The sequence below is a fragment of the Heteronotia binoei genome, chromosome 4 (genome assembly GCF_032191835.1).
Source record: "Heteronotia binoei isolate CCM8104 ecotype False Entrance Well chromosome 4, APGP_CSIRO_Hbin_v1, whole genome shotgun sequence".
Lineage (NCBI taxonomy): Eukaryota > Metazoa > Chordata > Lepidosauria > Squamata > Gekkonidae > Heteronotia > Heteronotia binoei.
In genome coordinates, this window is record NC_083226.1 from 7049632 (window position 1) to 7069725 (window position 20094).

At 49.4% G+C, this 20094-nt stretch overlaps 1 protein-coding gene across 1 annotated transcript in view; it reads right to left on the reverse strand.

The window, feature by feature from the left end:
* The window catches only part of DLG5 (discs large MAGUK scaffold protein 5), a 161641-nt gene extending 142084 nt beyond the window's left edge, over nt 1-19557 (reverse strand). The window contains exon 1 of the mRNA XM_060236724.1: nt 19228-19557. Within this exon, the coding sequence (XP_060092707.1) occupies nt 19228-19549 (322 nt within the window). The 5' untranslated portion in view covers nt 19550-19557. The remainder of the gene's footprint in view (nt 1-19227) is intronic.
* Between the last annotated feature and the right edge of the window lie 537 nt (nt 19558-20094).

Genomic DNA, 20094 nt, shown 5'->3' on the forward strand with positions numbered 1-20094 from the left:
TAATATCAACATAATATCAAAACTCACCCCAAATCCTGCAGAATTATTTTTGGGAGCACCAGTCTAGATTAAAGTCGACCAACGTTCTAACATTCACAAGGCTGGTATAGTGTCTCCAGATCTATTACTACAGTAACCCGATCTTATGGATAGCACAGATGTTCTAGTAATTTGCATCTGTATGCCCACACTAAGAGAATTAAAGTGACACGGACATTTAGTTACAGTCACAAGCTAAAGGAAGGATGATAACTCTATGCTTTGATTAAGTCCCATGGGCACAAGCATTTTTAATGTGTGTATCCAGCAACACTCAAATAACAGTAAATGCTTATGAATGTCAAACTGTACATAAATGCTACATGTAAGCAGCATTTTGTGCAAGCCAAATGACTTTTTGCTTTTTGGTCTCAGAGAAATTTGATCCCAACAAGGCCGCTTTCCTCGCTGCTAGCCACCGATCGCAGCTTGAAGCGGCAATGAGAAGAAAGCCTCTCTTCTGTCTTCCATCTTCAGGCGTTGCCCTGGGTCTCTGCAATCTCCAGAGCGCCAAAACATGCCCTGCTCTCACAGCAGGGCTGGGTGATGCCAGGGAGCAGGCCACTCCCCCTTCTGTATGGCTTCAACTGAACTGACCCTGTTTCAGAGGAAAAGCCTATTCCCAAAGGTGATGGACTGCCCCACTCCCAGGACCACCAGGGAACAACTCCGCACCATCCTCTATATGAGAGCCCTTCAAGATGATGACCATATCACCTTTCAGTTGTCTCCTCTCCAGGCTAAATATACCCAGCTCCTTGAGTCTTTCCTCACAGGATTTGGTCTCCAGACCCCTCACCATCTTCATTACCCTCCTCTGGACACGTTCCAGCTTATCCAGATCCTTCTTAAATTGTGGTGCCCAAAACTGAACACAAGACTCCAGGTGAAATCTAGCCAGAGCATAACAAAGCAATACCATCACTCTGCGTGATCTGGAGCCAGTTTGCAGGACCAGATCTACATGTTTTTTGAGGAGGAGCAAAATTAAAAAATGGTGCCCCTTTATGGGCCCATTCTACCTTATAGGCCCATAAAATAAAATGGACTTCGTACCCAACTTTGGCGCCCCCCCTCCACCCCTCTCTGCCTGCCCCCTAGATCCGGCCCTGCCAGTTTGGTGTAGTGGTTAAGTGCGTGGACTCTTATCTAGGAGAACCGATTCTCCACGCCTCCACTTGCAACTGCTGGAGTGACATGGGGTCAGTTATAACACTCTCACAGCTGTTCTGCTCAAGAGCAGTTCTGGGCGAGTTCTCTCAACCCCACTTACCTCACAGGATGTCTGTTATGGGGAGGGGAAGGGAAAGAAGATTGTAAGCCCCTCTGAGTGAAAGGTGGGGTATAAATCCAATCTCCTCCTCCTTCTTCTGCTTCTTCTACCACTATTACTACCACTTTCTGTTGGTACAGCCCAAAAAGCATTTGCCTTTTTAGCTACCGCATCACACTGCTGACTCATGTTCAGTATATGGTCCACTTAAAACCCTTAGATCCTTTAGATCCCTTAGATCCTTTTTGCACATACTACTACCAAGACAAGTCTCCCCCATCCTACAATAACGCAACTTTACACTTATCCCCATTAAAATTTATATATTTGTTTTAGCCCAGTTTTTCAGCCTGTCAAGATCATCCTTTATCCTGTCTCTATCTTCTATTGTATTTGCAACTCCTCCCAGTTTCATATAATCTGCAAATTTAATAAGCACTCCCTCTATTCCTTCATCCAAATAACTTATAAAGATGTTGAACAGAACAGGTTCTAGGACAGATCCTTGAGGCACTCCACTTGTCACTCCTCTCCAAGAGGATGAAGAACCATTCACAAGCACTCGCTGGGTGCGATCTCTTAACCAGTTAAAGATCCACCTAACAGTAATAGGATCCAAACCACATTTTATCAACTTCTCAACAAGAATAGTATGTGAAACCTTATCAAAAACCTTACTGAAATCAGGATAAACTATGTCTACAGCATTCCCCTGATCCAGCAAGGCAGTAACTTTCTCAAAAAAAAAAAAGGAGATCAGGTTAGTCTGACATGACTTGTTCTTGAGAAACCCATGCTGGCTCTTAGTAATCACAACCATCTTTTCTAAATGTTCCAGGACTGACTGACTGGTTATTTGTTCTAAAACGTTTCCAGGTATAGACATCAAGCTGACAGGTCATTAGTTATCAAATTCTCCTTTTTTCTTGAACATGGGGACATTTGCCCATCTGCAATCTTCTGGCACCTCATTCTCAAAAATAATGGCCAGAGGCTCAGAAATTACATCCACAAGTTCTTTTAGTACCTTTGGATGCAGTTCATCTGACCCCAAGGACTAAGCTTCATTTAAAGAAACCAGGTGTTTATGTACCACCCCATGCTGATCCTGGGCTGCAACTCCCCTTCCCTCATCATGTGTTCTGGTTTTCCCATGTTGATCACCTTTTTCCTCACAAGAGAAGACAGAGGAAAAGTAGGAATTGAGCAGTCCTGCTTAGCTTCCAAGATCTGACAAGACTGGGCTAGCCTGGCCCGTCTAGGTCAGGGCACCATCCCCTAGGCTGATTTACATCATTGGCAGTGTTCCCAGTTTGGTGTAGTGGTTAAGTGTGCGGACTCTTATCTGGGAGAACCGAGTTTGATTCCCCACTCCTCCACTTGCACCTGCTGGCATGGCCTTGGGTCAGCCATAGCTCTGGCAGAGGTTGTCCTTGAAAGGGCAGCTGCTGTGAGAGCCCTCTCCAGCCCCACCCACCTCACAGGGTGTCTGTTGTGGGGGAGGAAGGTAAAGGAGATTGTGAGCCACTCTGAGACTCTTCGGAGTGGAGGCCGGGATATAAATCCAAAATCTTCATCTACCTCACAGGGTGTCTGTTGTGGGGGAGGAAGGTAAAGGAGATTGTGAGCCGCTCTGAGACTCTTCAGAGTGGAGGGCGGGATATAAATCCAAAATCTTCATCTACCTCACAGGGTGTCTGTTGTGGGGGAGGAAGGGAAAGGAGATTGTGAGCCGCTCTGAGACTCTTTGGAGTGGAGGGTGGGATATAAATCCAAAAACTTCATCTACCTCACAGGGTGTCTGTTGTGGGGGAGGAAGGGAAAGGAGATTGTGAGCCACTCTGAGACTCTTTGGAGTGGAGGGTGGGATATAAACCCAATATCTTCATCTACCTCACAGGGTGTCTGTTGTGGGGGAGGAAGGGAAAGGAGATTGTGAGCCGCTCTGAGACTTTTCGGAGTAGAGGGCGGGATATAAATCCAATACCTTCATCTACCTCACAGGATGTCTGTTGTGGGGGGGGGAAGGGAAAGGAGATTGTGAGCCGCTCTGAGACTTTTTGGAGTGGAGGGCGGGATATAAATCTAATATCTTCTTCTTCTTCTTCCCTCTAAGCTGAGTTAGCGTGAGCTAGCTCACAGATTCTTAGCCTCCAGGTCACACCTTTTTGTCTTAGCTCAGGAAGGATAATCCCAGAGCACACTAATTGATGCAGCAGCTCACAACTTTAATGCCAGGAGCTCACAAAGTAGAATTTTTGCTCACCAAGACTCTGCAGCTTAGAGGGAACATTGGTAAAAGGAACATTTATTTTTTATTTATTTTTAATTATGGGACAAAACTGCTAAAAATGTATATAAGCTACTCTTGGTTCCAAATTTGTCCTTAAATCTTGCAAGGCCATACAGTGATTCAAAATAAGACACTTTAGGCTTTCACCCTTCAGAGCTGTTAATTTTTGATTTAGGGATGAGGCCGGCACTGCAATGCAACACTGCTGTGACTCAGCAGAACAAAAGAGTTGTCGGAGTTTCTGTATCTTGAGCCAATATCTTGCTTCATCATCCAATATTACTTCCTGTTGGGTTTCACAGCTGTCTTCCTAGTCTTCAGACACAGTGCCCTAAATTTAGTAACAGCACTTTACATTTGACTCTGCTAAAGCAATCAGTGAAGGCTGCAATCCCGTATGCACTTACCAGAGAGTAAGCCCCTTAAGCCAGTTTGGTGTAGTGGTTAAGCATGTGGACTCTTATCTGGGAGAACTGGGTTTGATTCCCCACTCCTCCACTAGCAGCTGCTGGAATGGCCTTGGGTCAACCGTAGCTTTCGTAGGAGTTGTCCTTGAAAGGGCAGCTGCTGTTAGAGCTCTCTCAGCCCCACCCACCTCACAGGATATCTGTTGCGGGGGGGGGGGTTAAAGGAGATTGTGAGCCGCTCTGAGACTCTGAGATTCAGAGTATAGGGAGGGATATAAATCCAATGTCATCATCATCTTCTTCAAACACGAAGTACAACATATTTCTAAGCCTGTAAAATTGGGATTGTAAAACAGTCCCACCACATTTGCTTTTTTAAAATAGCAGCAACAGTAGAAATGTGTCATTCGTAACCTGAGACCTACTGTCTGGCACATACTTACTTAAGGCATAATAAACAACAAATGAATAAGAACTGTTAGCTGCATTTGCTCATGTTCATCTCTTGAAACCCAGTGTCTACCTTCGGATAGTCATCCCCAAACCGGGGGTTGTTTCAGAGGATATCTGTGTTGGCTTGCGGTAGAACAACTAGATTCAAGCCAGCAGCACTTTGTTGTTAAACTTTGTTGGTCTTAAAGGTACTACCGGACCCAAACTTTGTTCTATTGCTTCAGACCAACACAGCTACCCACCTGAAAGCCCCACATAGCTTGGGATCCAGGTATCCGAAGGACTGTCTTCTTCCATGTGTTCCTCTCCAAGAATTAAGATTCCCCAGAGTGGAATGACAACCCCTGGAAGAAGCAGAAAAGTTCTGGGACTGGAATGACAGGCTGTGGAGTGGGATGGCAGACCCTATGAATAACAGAAGGGTCTGGAATGACACCCCTCCCCGTGTGGAATGACAGTCCCTAGGAAGAGAATCAGTGTTCAGGGACTGGAATGACAGGCCCCAGAGTGGAATGGCAGCCCCTGGAAGAAGCAGAAAAGTTCTGGGACTGGAATGACAGGCTGTGGAGTGGGATGGCAGACCGTATGAATAACAGAAGGGTGTGGAATGACACCCCTCCCCGTGTGGAATGACAGTCCCTAGGAAGAGAATCAGTGTTCAGGGACTGGAATGACAGGTCCCAGAGTGGAATGACAGCCCCTGGGGAGTAACAGAAGTGTTCTGAGATGGAAATGACAGCCCCCAGCATGAAATAACAGCACCTGGGAGTAGCAGAAGTGTTCTGGGACTGGAAAGGCAGCCCCCAGAAGGAAATAACAGTCGCCAGGGGTAGCAGATGTGTTTTACTACTTGAATGGCAGCCCCCAGAGTGAAATAACAGCCCCTGGAGGTAGGAGATGTGTTCTAGTACTGGAATGGTAGAGCCCCCAGAGTGGAATGACAGTCCTTGGGGGCAGGAGACCTCTTGAGAGAAGCTCAGGTCTGACTCCCAATCTACCAGGCAGTAAGGTGGAGTCTGTTGAGATTGTTGTGAATTTGCTGAGATGGTGGTGATCCACCTCCCCAGTGTTGATAACATCCCTGAACTTTGGGAGGTGGGTAAAATTACCTTTGGCCAGATCCATCAACAAGTTGGAATCAGGAGAGCTGAAAAGGGAGCCCTCACCCAGACCTGCCCATGAATAAAACTTCCCTGCTTTGGTGTTATACTGGGTAGCAAATAAGTCCACCTTCTAAGTTCCTCACAACTCAAAAATGGGGAGAAGATATTTCAGGCTGAGGTACCACAGGTGAGAAGAAACCCTCATCCTGCTCAAGCTGTCTGCCTGCATGTTTAGCACCCTAAGAATGTGGACAGCCCGTGCGGAAAAGCTGATGCCCAACACTAGACTCCACACAGCGCCCGCCTTCAAACAGAGGTCCCGGGACCCACACAGACCATAACCACAGTGTTGTCCACCTGAAGAAAGATCAACCGGTTGCATACGAGATCTGAGAAACAGATAAGGGAGTTTTGAACAGCTCCCAGCTCTAACACCTTCTCTCCTCAGGTGACCAAAAACCTGACACAGAGGAGCTACCACAATGGGCACCCCATCCTTGTAGGGAAACATTCATCGTAAGTATGGCATCAACCCAGGGCAGCCCAAATGGAACCCCACAAGCACCAAGATCAAGTTCCCAACATCCCCTTGTGATCCCCCAGGCCAAAAGACTATCACTAGACCTAGAGCCTTTTCGGTAGCCGTCCCTGCCCTGTGGAACGCTCTCCCTGAAAAATATCAGGGCCCTGTAGGACTTGCCACAATGCCGCAGGGTCTGTAAAACAGAATTGTTTAAACAGGCCTTTTATAACTAATGGGGAAGCAACCACTACACTACAGCATGGATATCTAAACCCACCTCAGTATAAACATAGAGTGCCTAACAATATTTAACAACATGAATCGTGGGTTTTATACCATCATCACCTGCGACTCCTTGAGCGCTTTCATCAGCGCTGCCTTCGCACTATCCTCAACATCCACTGGAGTGACTTTGTGACCAACACTGAAGTCCTCAAGAGGGCAGAGGTTACAAGCATCGAGGCACTGCTGTTGAAGACGCAGCTGCGCTGGTCAGGGCATATTTCCAGGATGGAAAACCACCGCCTTCCCAAGATTGCCCTGTACGGCGAACTTTCCACCGGCCATCAAAATAGAGATACAAGAAGAAGAGATACAAGGATACCAAAGAAGAGATACAAGGACTCCTTGAAGAAATACCTTGGTACCTGTTGCATCAACCATCACCAGTGGTCTGACCTGGCCTCAGATCGCAAAGCATGGAGGCACACCATCCACCAGGCTGTCTCTTCCTTTGAGAACACACGCATAGCTGGTCTTGAGGACAAAAGGAGATTGAGGAAGAATCGCACTGCTACAGCATCAACCCCAAATCAGACTTTTCCCTGCAGCCACTGTGGCCGGACCTGCCTGTCCCGCATTGGTCTTGTCAGTCACCAGGAAGCCTGCAGCAGACGTGGACTACTTGCACCCTTCTTAAATCTTCGTTCGCGAAGTCAAGCCGAGAGAGAGAGCGATTGTATGCAGCACAAAATATGAACTAATAATACTGGATTTCAGGATCTTGGATTTCAAGATTGTAACTGTAAATGTATTATATGTATATGAAACTATTTTTAATGATTTTATTGTATTCTATTTTAACTGCCATTTGTTACTGGCCTCCCCCCCCCGCCCCCATTCCATCCCAGGGCTACAAGATCTGCTGGACCCAGACAACAGGTCACGTCTGTGAGGCGGAATCTGCCATCTTAGTCTTTGTAATTTCAGATTTTATATATTTTAAAGTGGTCTTTTACTGTTTTTACTGATGACTGTTTTTATGATGTAACCTGCCCTGAGCCTGTTCTACGGGAAGGGTGGGCTCAAAATCAAATCAATAAATAAACCGATTGTTGTGAGCTGCCCTGAGCCCGATAAGGGAGGGCGGGATATAAATACAATAAATAAATAAATTGCTCTGGACCTGACTACCAGGCGAGTTCCCAGAGTACTACCCAGGGAATACAAAACCTATGATGCAGTGAATGACAGTCAGAACTATAGATCTGTAAAAACTAGAGCTGGAGGGGGTCACATGTATAGACAAGCATTACATAACACTACTGTGGCAGAGGCCATATAGCCCAGAAGGTGTAGAATACTATGAGCAGACTGAAAATGCATACTTAGACATTCATGAACCGACCCCACAATATTATGAAATAACCTTTACCCAGGGTGGAATGCAGAAACCAGGACTTGAATTCAGCAGGAGCTCACAGGAACGCAGCTCCTGAACCTCCAGCCAGGGGTCTGCATGCAGTGGGGAGTTCTCTCTCCGGTGCACACAGATCCCACAGCCTATGCAAATGAGATATGCTACTGAGCTCCTGCACCTTTTTTCCTACAGAACAACCCCTGCCAGCAATGATTTTGTAATTTGGATCCCCAGAGAAGGTCCCAACTTGGACTCCTCCCACTTAATCAGAAGGCCAAGGGACTGGCAAGTCTGCAGGGCCGGATCTAAGGGGGGGGGGCAAGAGGGGGTGCCTGCCCCCGGCGCTGTCAGGGGGGTGTCAAATTGGCCATCCCACCAACACTTTTCTCCTCCCAGGGACTGTGTGCATAAACCTGGGGAGGAGAAAGTGAGGGCATCCCAGTGGTTTTTGCGCCATCCTTGGAGCCGAGGACAGCACAAACACTGCCCCAGCCGCATTCTCCGCCCCTGATCTGTGTGCACAGATCGGGGGAGGAGAAAGTGAGAGCATTCCAGAGGCGTTTGAGCTGTCCTCAGAGCCAAGAACGGCACAAATGCTGTGGTGAAACCCCCACCCCCTTTGTCCTTCCAGGATCTGCACACAGACCCTGGAAGGAAAAAAGGGGCGGGCACCTGTGGGGGGCAGAAGACTGGGGCTGCGTTGTGGGGCTGGGGATGCCCTGCCTGGGGCGGTGGGCACACACCCTCACACACCTTTCTTTTTTAGTGGAGGCACCATTTTTTAGTTTCGTTCCCACTCAAAAAAAAATGGATCGATCCGGCCCTTCAAGTCTCAAGCACAATGTCATGCTGGCAAAGTACGTCTTCCCTGGTATCAGGCACTAGAAGCCACTCGTACAAGTAGGGAAACACATTACAGCCCCTAAGCTACAAAAAGGCTACAAAAAGAGCTATACTCTTCAAGAACACCCCGGGTGCCGTAACCAACCCAAAAAGGAGAACTTCATATTGAAAAACCTGCCCTCACTACTAAAACAGAGAAACTTGTGAAACTCAGGCTGGGTAGAAACATGAAAGTACTCTTCCAGCACAATATACCAGGATTCAACAATAATAACTGTAACAAAGTAACAATAGAAACTACAAAACTTGGAAACATTCAAAAACTTCTTTAAGTATCTCAAGTCCAAAATATCCTTCTTCTGTACTAGAAACATTCTAAACAGAAAACCCTCCAAGGCAGGAGTATCAAACTCATTTGTTAGGAAGGCTGGATCTGACACAAATGGGACTTTGTATCAGAAAATGTAACGTGAGGTAGCAGAGATATAAACTTTATAAAGGATTACAGATGAACACAATTAAAGATATAATGTTTTAACTTGAAATACAAACATGCTTAAAACTCTTGCAATATTTTGTATAAAATGGAAAAGTAGGGGGAATAGTGGGATTTGGCAACGCAATTATTAAAATAAATCATCAAGAAAAAGCACAAGGATCACAGCAGAAACGAAAAATATAAAATGCGCTGAGCCTGAGGAAACAATGAAATGGTATTGCAAGCTCCCCGCCCCCCTCCCCATGTACTCAGATTGGCAATGGCTCTCCAGCAGAGGCAGCGTGTGGGAGCATGCGAGGTAGGTGACCACCTTGGACGCCACCCCACCTGGGAGGTGCTGCTGGGAGCCCCCTCTCCCCCCTGCCCAGGCTTCCCGTGACCCGGGAAGATTGAGTGGGGCTGGTGCCTGTGTAGCATGCTCCTTGCAAGGAGTGCACGACACAAGCGTCACAGCGCCCCCAACATCGCTCAGACTTCCCGGGTAGGGCCAGGAGCTGGGGCCAGTGCTTGTGTAGCCTGCTCCTCTCAAGCAGCAGACTGCACAAGTGTCACAGCACTCCCCCAACCCCAATCAGGCTCTTTTGTTGTGTCCGGCCACCAGTCTTCCAGGGGTCCCTGCTTCCAGGCCCCTGCAGCTATGGCCAACCCCATAGGATTCTGCAGTAGCAAAAGACTGGCCAGTTCCGGGGCTGCAGGGACTCAAGAGGAAGCCTGCATGGAACCAACCAGCCCCTAACCGCACTATCCAGTCCTGCACACCATTTATTTCTGTTAGGCCTTCGCTCCATGCAAGCAGGCCACAGGGCAGCTGATGATAAAACCAAATACAATCGTTTGGATTAAAACAAATCTTAAAAACCTAAAACAGATGAACAGATGATGCAGTACACTTTCCTAGATGGCAGAAAAGATTTCAGTTTCTACATGCTTCCTAGTGGGGAGAGGTCACAGAGGGGGGTGAGAGTGCCAAGATTTCTACTGTCCCATCGCTGCCCTCAACCGAATGCTTGGTGGAACATCTCTGCCTGGCAAGCCCTGCGGAAACAGACACAGGCTGCATTCTCCGTTGTGGACCCCACTTCCCTGACAAGGCCCTCCAATCTCCTGTGACCAGAGAACATCAAGTACTTGAATTTAATTTAATTTAATTTATAGATTTATATCCCGCCCTATCCCGCAAGCGGGCTCAGGGCGGCTTACAACAGAGCTAAAATAATATAAAAACAAATATTATGAAACACAGTAAACATGAAGATGGTGATCTTATCACCTCTCAGCCGCCTCCTCTCCAGGCTAAACATGCCCAGCTCCTTCAACCTTTCCTCATAGGACTTGGTCTCCAGAACCCTCATCATCATTTTTGTCCTCCACAGGACACATTCCAGTTTGTTTATATCCTTCTTAAATTGTGGTGTCAAAAACTGAACACAATACTCCAGCAGGATAAAGTAATACCATCACTCGTGTGATCTAGACAGTATACTTCTGTTGGTACAGTACAAAGTCACATTGGCCTTTTTAGCTACCACATCACCCTGTTGACTCATGTTCAGTGAACGGTCCATTCTTTTTGCACAAACTACTACCAAGACAAGTCTCCCCAATCCTAGAACGATACATTGGATTTTTTCTACCCAAATGCAGAACTTTACTTTTATCCCGCTTAAAATTCATGTTATTGGTTTTAGCCCATTTTTCCAGCCTGTACGATCATCCTGTATCCCTTTTTTCTTTCTGTATTCTACAAAAGTTCAATAAAAATCTTAACACAAGATCATCCTGTATCCTCACTCTATTTGCTATCCCTCTCAACCTACACATTTAATAAGCCATCTACAATCTACAAATTTAATAAGCTTTCCCTCTATTCCTTCACCCAGATATGTAGGACCCTGCATGGTGGTGTTCCAAAATGCATTTGGGAGCCAGAGTATTTGCCCCCCTTTCCCAAAAATGTGAATTTCCCAAAATGCATTTACAGGGGTGGCCACAGACTGTCTGGCATGCTAGGCGAGGTTAACTTCTGGAGCCTCCCCCCACACACACACACACACTGATAACGTCACCAAGTCACATGGGGAGTGCCCAATTGGGTGCTCTCAGAAGGCTAGCACTCTAGGCAATTCATGATTACATGTCTCAAAAATCTGCTCAGATACGTAACTGCTCAATAAAGCATTATAAACTCTGTCCAAGGCAAGTGTTAATTAGCATGTTCCCTCCGCAAAATAATACAGAATCAGTTAGTTTGCACTAACATCCCTTACGGATCTGCTTTTCCCTGAACTCTCACCAACAGAATCAAGATAGCGCAAGGGGATATTTCAGACCAACCTCTGTTGATAGCAAATTTATCTAGGGTTCAAGCCTTCCCCTTCAGCAGTTGCCTTTTTGAAAGGCTTACGAGATCCCCTAACTTCTCCAGCTAACAGGTCCCTCTGCCCAAATTGCAGGTAACACTGAGAACATATTGCAATATTGACAAGTTGTTTTGACCACAATCTGAACAGACGACTCTTTCCCACAATGGGATCTGGCAAACCAACACTGGCCAATGTCGGGAATGTGTTCCTGCCATAGTATTTTCTGGTTGGCAACTTGCCATTATTCTGTCTGTACCTCGTATCTTTGGGTCTACTCTAAACTACAAACCGGAGTGGGGAAAGAAGACACCAAAACCTGTAAACTTGAATTGTGTAGCTGCCTTGCCTGGAATGAAACTAGAAAGTCCATGCTTGCTCGCTTGTCACGTTGCTAAGGTAACCACATCCTCCTGACAGAACTTTCTCTCTGAATGTGAGAGCCTTGGAAGATGGGGAAATGTTACCTTAAGAGGTGATTTGGTGGGAACAGGTTTGAATGTAATACAGGAGGGGGAAAACAGGAGTCAGAATGTAACTGTTCACTTCCACTATAAATGCCCCCATGCAACTGTTAGCCCTCGGTTCCAGCAAGACCCTGTCACACCAAGTTTGGCTCTTGCTTTTCCAGTTCTAATACACATTATCTATGCTTTTATCAGAGAAGTCTGTTTGACTGATACGTGGCTAAACCCGACAGCCAACTCGGTTGGCAAGTCTGTGGCAAGTCCAGCTCAAATTATTGGAGCACCTACAGATAAAGCAAAAGAATCTATTAAATCCTCGTCTGATGAAGTGTGCTTAGAGAGCACACGAAAGCTTACGTTCTGAACAAAACTAAGCTGGTTTTAAAGGTGCAATCGACTCCTATTTTGTTGTATTAACATCGTACCACAAGCAGCCCAATGGTGATGTTTTGCACCGTGCCATGGCACAAAGCCCCTCCCACTTGTGGTACCCATACTGTTAGACGTCCACTTGTGTAACAAAACGCACAGTTGGTTATCATCAGGACACACAGACTTCAGACCAGGAGTGGTCAAACTTGCTTAATGTAAGAGCCACACAGAATAAATGTTAGATGTGAGGCAGGGAAGAAGGAAGGAAGGAAGGCTTTAAATGCCTTCTCCAAGCCGCCAGCTGGCTTGGCTTGGGGAAGCGATTTAAAGAGACAAAGGCCTTCTCCAAGCTGGCAGTGGGGACTTTGAGAGCCACACAAAATGTGTGAAAGCCACATGTGGCTCCCGAGCCGCAGTTTGGCCACCCCTGCTTCACACAAAAGAACCCAACCATGGGCAACATTTTCACTAAGGCTCCTATAATGGCAACATTCAGAAAGAGATGGTGAAAAGATACATCTGCCCTCCTTCACTACCGGAAACTTACTTATTAAAACATTTATATCCCTCGTTTCCTTGTGGTTCAACTTTGACCTGCTCCTGAGAAACAACTGGCAATTGAGGGTTTCCTTTTATTAAGCACACTGATGACACCCAACTGTGTGTGTCGATGGAAGGCTGACTGGATATCGCCCCGTCTATTTTGGCCGAAGGACTGGAGGCCATACCTGGGTGGCTGAAGCAGAGCCAGCTGAAACTCCGGAAGTGCAGAGGAGCTGGTGTGGGAGTAGAGTTCCAACTCCAGGCTCTTGACCACATACCTTTTACGCCAGCACCAACCACCAAGAGCCTGGGTGTGTACCTCCTTATCTATGGAAGCCCAGCCACAAACTGCCAGATCATGCAACTAGCCCCCTTCCTATCCTGCACAGACTCTTACCTGGGAGAACCGGGTTTGATTCCCCACTCCCTCCACTTGCAGCTCCTGGAATGGTCTCGGGTCAGTCATAGCTCTCGCAGAGTTGCCTTTGAAAGGGCAGCTTCTGTGAGAGCTCTCTCAGCCTCACCCACCTCACAGAGTGTTTGTTGCAGGGGAGGAAAGTAAAGGAGATTGTGAGCTACTCTGAGACTTGGAGTGGAGGGAGGGCAGGGTATAAATCTAATATCCAATATCTTCTTCCTCCTCCTCTGGGACCAGTCTATCTACAGGACCATCTTTCTCTATATACCTCCCAAAGGGAGATAATAGCCTCCTGGCCAGGGGCTGGAGCTCATTAGCACAACTTATTTGCATAACTCATTTGAATATGCCACACGCATTTCCCTCCAAAGTTTTACAAGGGAGATATCAGCGAGTGCCTTTAGCCGACAGACTTTGCTCCTGTGGAGCAAATCCCCCTGACTCAATCCAGCATATATTGCTTGATTGTTCTTTATACCATAACCTCCGTAAAGATTTATTTGGCAAGCTTTCTTTTTCTCCAGATTTGTCTATTCTGCCACCCTGTTATTATTTATTGAGTGATACTGAGGGGGTGGTTAGTGAGGCTGTGGCAAAATTTCTGGCTGACATCCTTAAATTTAATTCTGACCATGTTTGAATGCATCTGTAAGCTCGGTTTCATTTTGATTTTCTCTCCAATGTTTAAATTTTTATATTCTGTGTATTTTTATCTATCTGAATCTATTATGCCATTAAAGGTTTGGTATGGTATGGAATATGCCACACCCCCTGACATCACCAGAAGATGTAGTAAATTCTATCAGCTCAGCATCTACTTTAAGATGCTTCTTGAATTATAATTGTCATCATAAAACCTGACTCTAGTCCCGTCCCCCTTTTTAAATGACTTTCTCCTTTGTGGCCACAGGTCCATGAGGAAGATTTCCATCGGTCTACTTGACATGTTTTGGCTATTTTCTCTCTCTTTTTTTTTCGCGGGGAAAAATATTAGAAAGTCTGTCAAATCTTAAGAATTCAGCAAAATTCTCACAGGCAGTTTGAACAATGGAGCCCAGAAGCAAGCTCCTGACAAGAACACCACAGATGACACACATTCTACCTGTGCTGCGCCAGCTACACTGGCTGCTGGTCGAGTACCGGGTTAGGTTCGAGGTTTGGTTACGACCTTTAAGGCCTTGAATGGTCTGGGACCGACGTATCTACAGGACCACCTCCTCCATTATGTCCCTGGAAAGGCGCTACACTCCTCTGGTCGAAATCTGGCCTGAAAGAGGTGCAGCTGTTCTCAACAAGGGCCAGGGCTTTTCCAGTCCTGGCCCCGACCTGGTGGAACTCTCTGCCAGAAGACACCAGGGCCCTGCAGGGGCTCTTACAGTTTCGCAGGGCCTGTAAAGCAGAGATGTTCCGCCAAGCCTGTGCATGAGGACAGCGACGGTTGCCGTGCTGGCACCTTTAACGTCGTACATCGCCCAGAGCCTGCCACTAGCCGGGATTTGGCGATTCATCAAATGCAATAAATAAATAATAATAAATTACGAAAGAAAGAGCACAATAAAATGTAGAGGTTCTGGAGCTCTGCTCCTGTGAGCTCCTGCCCAAAATGAGGCCTTCTCTTGAAGAAGAAGAACTGCAGATTTATACCCCGCCCATCTCTCTGAATCAGAGACTCAGAGCGGCTTACAATCTCCTATATCTTCTCCCCCCACAACAGACACCCTGTGAGGTGGGTGGGGCTGAGAGGGCTCTCACGGCAGCTGCCCTTTCAAGGACAGCTCTGCAAGAGCTATGGCTGACCCAAGGCCATTCCAGCAGCTGCAAGTGGAGGAGTGGGGTCTCAAACCAGGGGTTTGGAGGGCCATTCCTGGCCTGAAGGATCTCCAGCCAGCCTCAACCAGAACCAGGGTCTTTTCAGCCTTGGCCCCAACCTGGTGGAACTCTCTGCTTAATGCCATGCAGGCCCTGCAGGACCTAATGCCTGTAAGACAGAGATGTTCCACCAGACTAGTGGCTAAGGACAGCAATGGTTTGCCAACAAGCCCGGCCTACTCAGCTCCCCTTCCAGAGAGGGATATGAAATATCCAACGCCATCTGACCACTTAATTATCGTTGTTTTTCTCTTTTCATGCATATGATTTATTAAAACTGTATTATGACAAATGTTCCTCTTAAGCTGAGTTAGTGTGAGCTAGCTCACAGGTTTTTTAGCTTTCAGCTCACACAGTTATGTCTCAGCTCAGGAAAATTGGCCCCTTAGCACACTAACTGATGCAGCAGCTCACAACTTTAATACCAATAGCTCACAAAGCAGAATTTTTGCTCACAAGACTCCACAGCTTAGAGGGAACATTGATTTTGACTTGTTAACTGCCCTGAGCACTTAGGGGAAGGTTGGTATACAAACTGAATAAATTGTTGTTTGTTATTCACCTGGCTTGGCTAGGTGAAAACTTATCCAATACGCAAACCCTTGTAGAAATGTCACCTTTAAATAATGTTCCAAAGCAAAAAGGGAAACTCCACACCTGCATAGAGTTGATATATATTTCTATTTAAACATTTAAGAACACCAGAAGAGCCCTGCTGGATCAGACCAGTGGTCCATCTAGTCCAGCATCCATTCTCACACAATGGCCGACCAGTTTCTCTGGAGGGCCAAATAAACAGCAGACATGCTGAGACCTTTACCTGATGTTGCCTCCTGGCACTGGGATTCAGCAGTTGACTGCTCCTGATATGGAGTTTTTCCCCTTAATTTCCATGGCTAGACCCCATTAATACACAATATCCTTTAAAATCATTTTGGTTACAGATGTTTGAGGAAAGGAGGGCAGGAACGTGAGTCCCCAACCTTTTATTTAATTTCTGCAGTTGTTTTTGTATGCCCTGAGAGCCTTTCATGATGGATGTAATTCTGCTTCTCCCGGGGTTGTCAATTCCCAGTTTGTAAATTCCTGGAGATTTGGGAGGGGGGGACGGTGAAACCAGGGAGGGGCAATCAGCAGGGGTGTGATGCCATAGAGGAAGGGTTGCCAACTATGGATTAGTTCCAGGAGCCTGGAAAAGGCAAAGTTTCGGGAGGGGAGAGACCTCAGCAGGGTGTAATGCCACACACTCAACCCTCCAAAGCAGCCATTTCCTCCAGGGGAACTAATCTCTGCAGACTGGAGAGCTCTTGTGATTCCAGGAGATCTCCAGGCACCACCTGGAGGCAGCAGCCCTACAGCCCACTCTCTGAAGCTGCCATTTTCTCCAGGGAGAAATATCTCTGTTGTCTGGAGATCAGTGGTGATTCCAGAAGATCTCCAGGCCCTCAACTGGAGGTTGGTGACTCGAAATCTAATCACTTTCTTAGCACAGGAGTGGTCATAAGGAGAGGGCTCCATTCTAGACCTTGCGGCTAAGAGTCACTGATGGACCTCTGCTCCATATACGAACACAAGAGAAGCCATGTTGGATCAGGCCAATGGTCCACCCGGTCCCACACTGTGTCACGCAGTGGCCAAAAACCAGGTGCCCTCAGGAGGTCCACCAGCGGGGCCAGAACTCCAGAAGCCCTCTCACTTTTGCCCTCTAAGCACCAATCACTGCCCCAGACTAAGAACCCCTGAGAGAAGCCATAAGAACCTAAAAGAAGTCTCACGCTCTGTGTCACACAGTGGTCAAAACCCAGGGGCCCTCAGGAGGTCCACCAGCAGGACCAGAACTCCAGAAGCCCTCGCACTCTCCCCCCAAGCACCAAGAATACATAACATCACTGCCCCAGACATAAGAACCCCTGAGAGAAGCCATAAGAACCTAAGAGAAGTCCCACACTCTGCGTCACACCTTGGCCCAAAACCCAGGCACCCTCAGGAAGTCCATCAGCGGGGCCAGAACTCCAGAAGCTCTCCCACTTTTGCCCTCCAAGCACCAATCACTGCCCCAGACTAAGAACCCCTGAGAGAAGCCATAAGAACCTAAGAGAAGCCCCACACTGTGTCACACAGTGGTCAAAACCCAGGGGCCCTCAGGAGGTCCACCAGCAGGACCAGAACTCCAGAAGCCCTCGCACTCTCCCCTCAAGCACCAAGAATACATAACATCACTGCCCAGACATAAGAACCTGAGAGAAGCCATAAGAACCTAAGAGAAGTCCCACACTCTGCGTCACACCTTGGCCCAAAACCCAGGCACCCTCAGGAAGTCCATCAGCGGGGCCAGAACTCCAGAAGCTCTCCCACTTTTGCCCTCCAAGCACCAATCACTGCCCCAGACTAAGAACCCCTGAGAGAAGCCATAAGAACCTAAGAGAAGCCCCACACTGTGTCACACAGTGGTCAAAACCCAGGGGCCCTCAGGAGGTCCACCAGCAGGACCAGAACTCCAGAAGCCCTTGCACTCTCCCCCCAAGCACCAAGAATACATAACATCACTGCCCCAGACATAAGAACCCCTGAGAGAAGCCATAAGACCCTAAGAGAAGTCCCACACTCTGCGTCACACCTTGGCCCAAAACCCAGGCACCCTCAGGAAGTCCACCAGCGGGGCCACAACTCCAGAAGCTCTCCCACTTTTGCCCTCCAAGCACCAATCACTGCCCCAGACATAAGAACCCCTGAGAGAAGCCATAAGAACCTAAGAGAAGTCCCACACTCGGTGTCACACCTTGGCCCAAAACCCAGGCGCCCTGAGGAAGTCCACCCGCAGGGCCAGAACTCCAGAAGTTCTCCCACTTTCGCCCTCCAAGCACCAATCACTGCCCCAGCCCAAGAACCCCTGAGAGAAGCCATAAGGACATAAGAGAAGTCCCACGCTTTGTGTCACACCTTGGCCCCAAACCCAGGTGCCCTCAGGAGGTCCACCAGCAGGACCAGAACTCAGAAGCCCTCGCACTCTCCCCCCCCCCCCGCCACAAGCACCACGAATACATAACATCACTGCCCCCAGACCGAAGAACATAAGAGAAGCCATCCGGACATGAAAAGCCCCACACTCTGTGTCACACCTTGGCCCCAAACTCAGGCGCCCTGGAGAGGTCCCCCAGGAGGGCCAGAACTCCAGAAGCTCTCCCACTTTTGCCCTCCAAGCACCAATCACTGCCCCAGACATAAGAACCTGAGAGAAGCCATAAGAACCTAAGAGAAGTCCCACACTCTGCGTCACACCTTGGCCCAAAACCCAGGCGCCCTGAGGAAGTCCACCAGCGGGGCCAGAACTCCAGAAGCTCTCCCACTTTCGCCCTCCAAGCACCAATCACTGCCCCAGCCCAAGAACCCCTGAGAGAAGCCATAAGGACATAAGAGAAGTCCCACGCTCTGTGTCACACCTTGGCCCCAAACCCAGGTGCCCTCAGGAGGTCCACCAGCAGGACCAGAACTTCAGAAGCCCTCGCACACTCCCCGCCCCCCCAGCACCATATGCATAACGTAACATAATACACATAATAACATAACATAATACATAGCATCACTGCCCCCAGACAGAACAACATAAGAGAAGCCATGCGGACATGAGAAGCTCCACACTCTGTGTCACACCTTGGCCCCAAACCCAGGCACCCTCAGGAAGTCCACCCGCGGGGCCAGAACTCCAGAAGCTCTCCCACTTTTGCCCTCCAAGCACCAATCACTGCCCCAGCCCAAGAACCCCTGAGAGAAGCCATAAGGACATAAGAGAAGTCCCACGCTCTGTGTCACACCTTGGCCCCAAACCCAGGTGCCCTCAGGAGGTCCACCAGCAGGACCAGAACTTCAGAAGGCCTCGCACTCTCCCCCCCCCCCAGCACCATATGCATAACGTAACACAATACACATAATAACATAATATCACTGCCCCCAGACAGAAGAACATAAGAGAAGCCATAAGGACCTAAGAGAAGCCGCACGCTCTGTGTCACAGCGGGGCCCCAAACCCAGGCGCCCTGCAGAGGCCCCCCGGCTCTCCAAGCGCCAAGCCCTGTGCCGGAAGCCCCTGGCGCCAGAGGCGAGCGGGTGCCCCGGGCTGGCCACTCACCGGCGGCGTCTCCGGGCTGGGCGGCGCCGTGGTTGAGGTAGAGGGTGGCGAGCAGGTGGGGCTGCGTCTTCTCGAGGGCCACGCGCAGGTCCTGGAAGTGGTCGCGCTCCTTGGCCAGCAGCAGCTGGAGGAGCAGCTCGGCCTTGCGCGCGCCGGCGGCCCCCCCTTCGCTCCCGGCGGCGGCGTCGCGCAGCTGGCGGAGGTCGTGGGGCCCCAGGGCGCCGGCCGCCTCCAGCAGCTCCACCACCCGGTCCACCTCGCTCATGGCCTGCGCCAGGCTCGGGCGGCACTGCGCCAGCAGCTCCTTGTGCTTGGGCTCCATGGCGGCGCTCCCCCGCGGCCCGCCTCCCTCCCGCCGCCAGACAATGGGCCGCCCCACACGCCGCCCCCGGCCCGCTGCCCGCAGCCGTCGGGGACTCCCGAGACCGCCCCGCCGCGGCAACTGTTGCGCTCCCGGGCGCGCCTCTTCCCCGCCCCTCAGGCTCCCCGCGCGGGCCGCCTCGCCATGCCGAAGCCTTCGGGCCCTTGCGGGGCTCAGCCTCGCCCGGCGCCTCCTGTCAGGCGCCCCAGCAGCCGCGCGCAGCCATATTGGCGGCGGCGGCGCGACGGCTGCCAGAAACGCATCGCCGGGGCCGCCCCCGCGCCCTGCCGGGGACTGAGGACGGGGGGGAGCGCTGCAGCCCGGCCCTGCAAGCGGGGAGGGGGAGAGGGGGAGCTGCGGCCGGGCGCCTCACGCCCAGCGGGCCCTTCTTCCCGGGGCGGCTGCTGCTGCTGCTGCTCGGGCCCCGCCGCTCCCCGCCTCGGCCATTGCTGGCCCCAGCTGCCAATCAGTGGGGCGGAGAGGAGGGGGTGGAGCCGCGAGGGGGA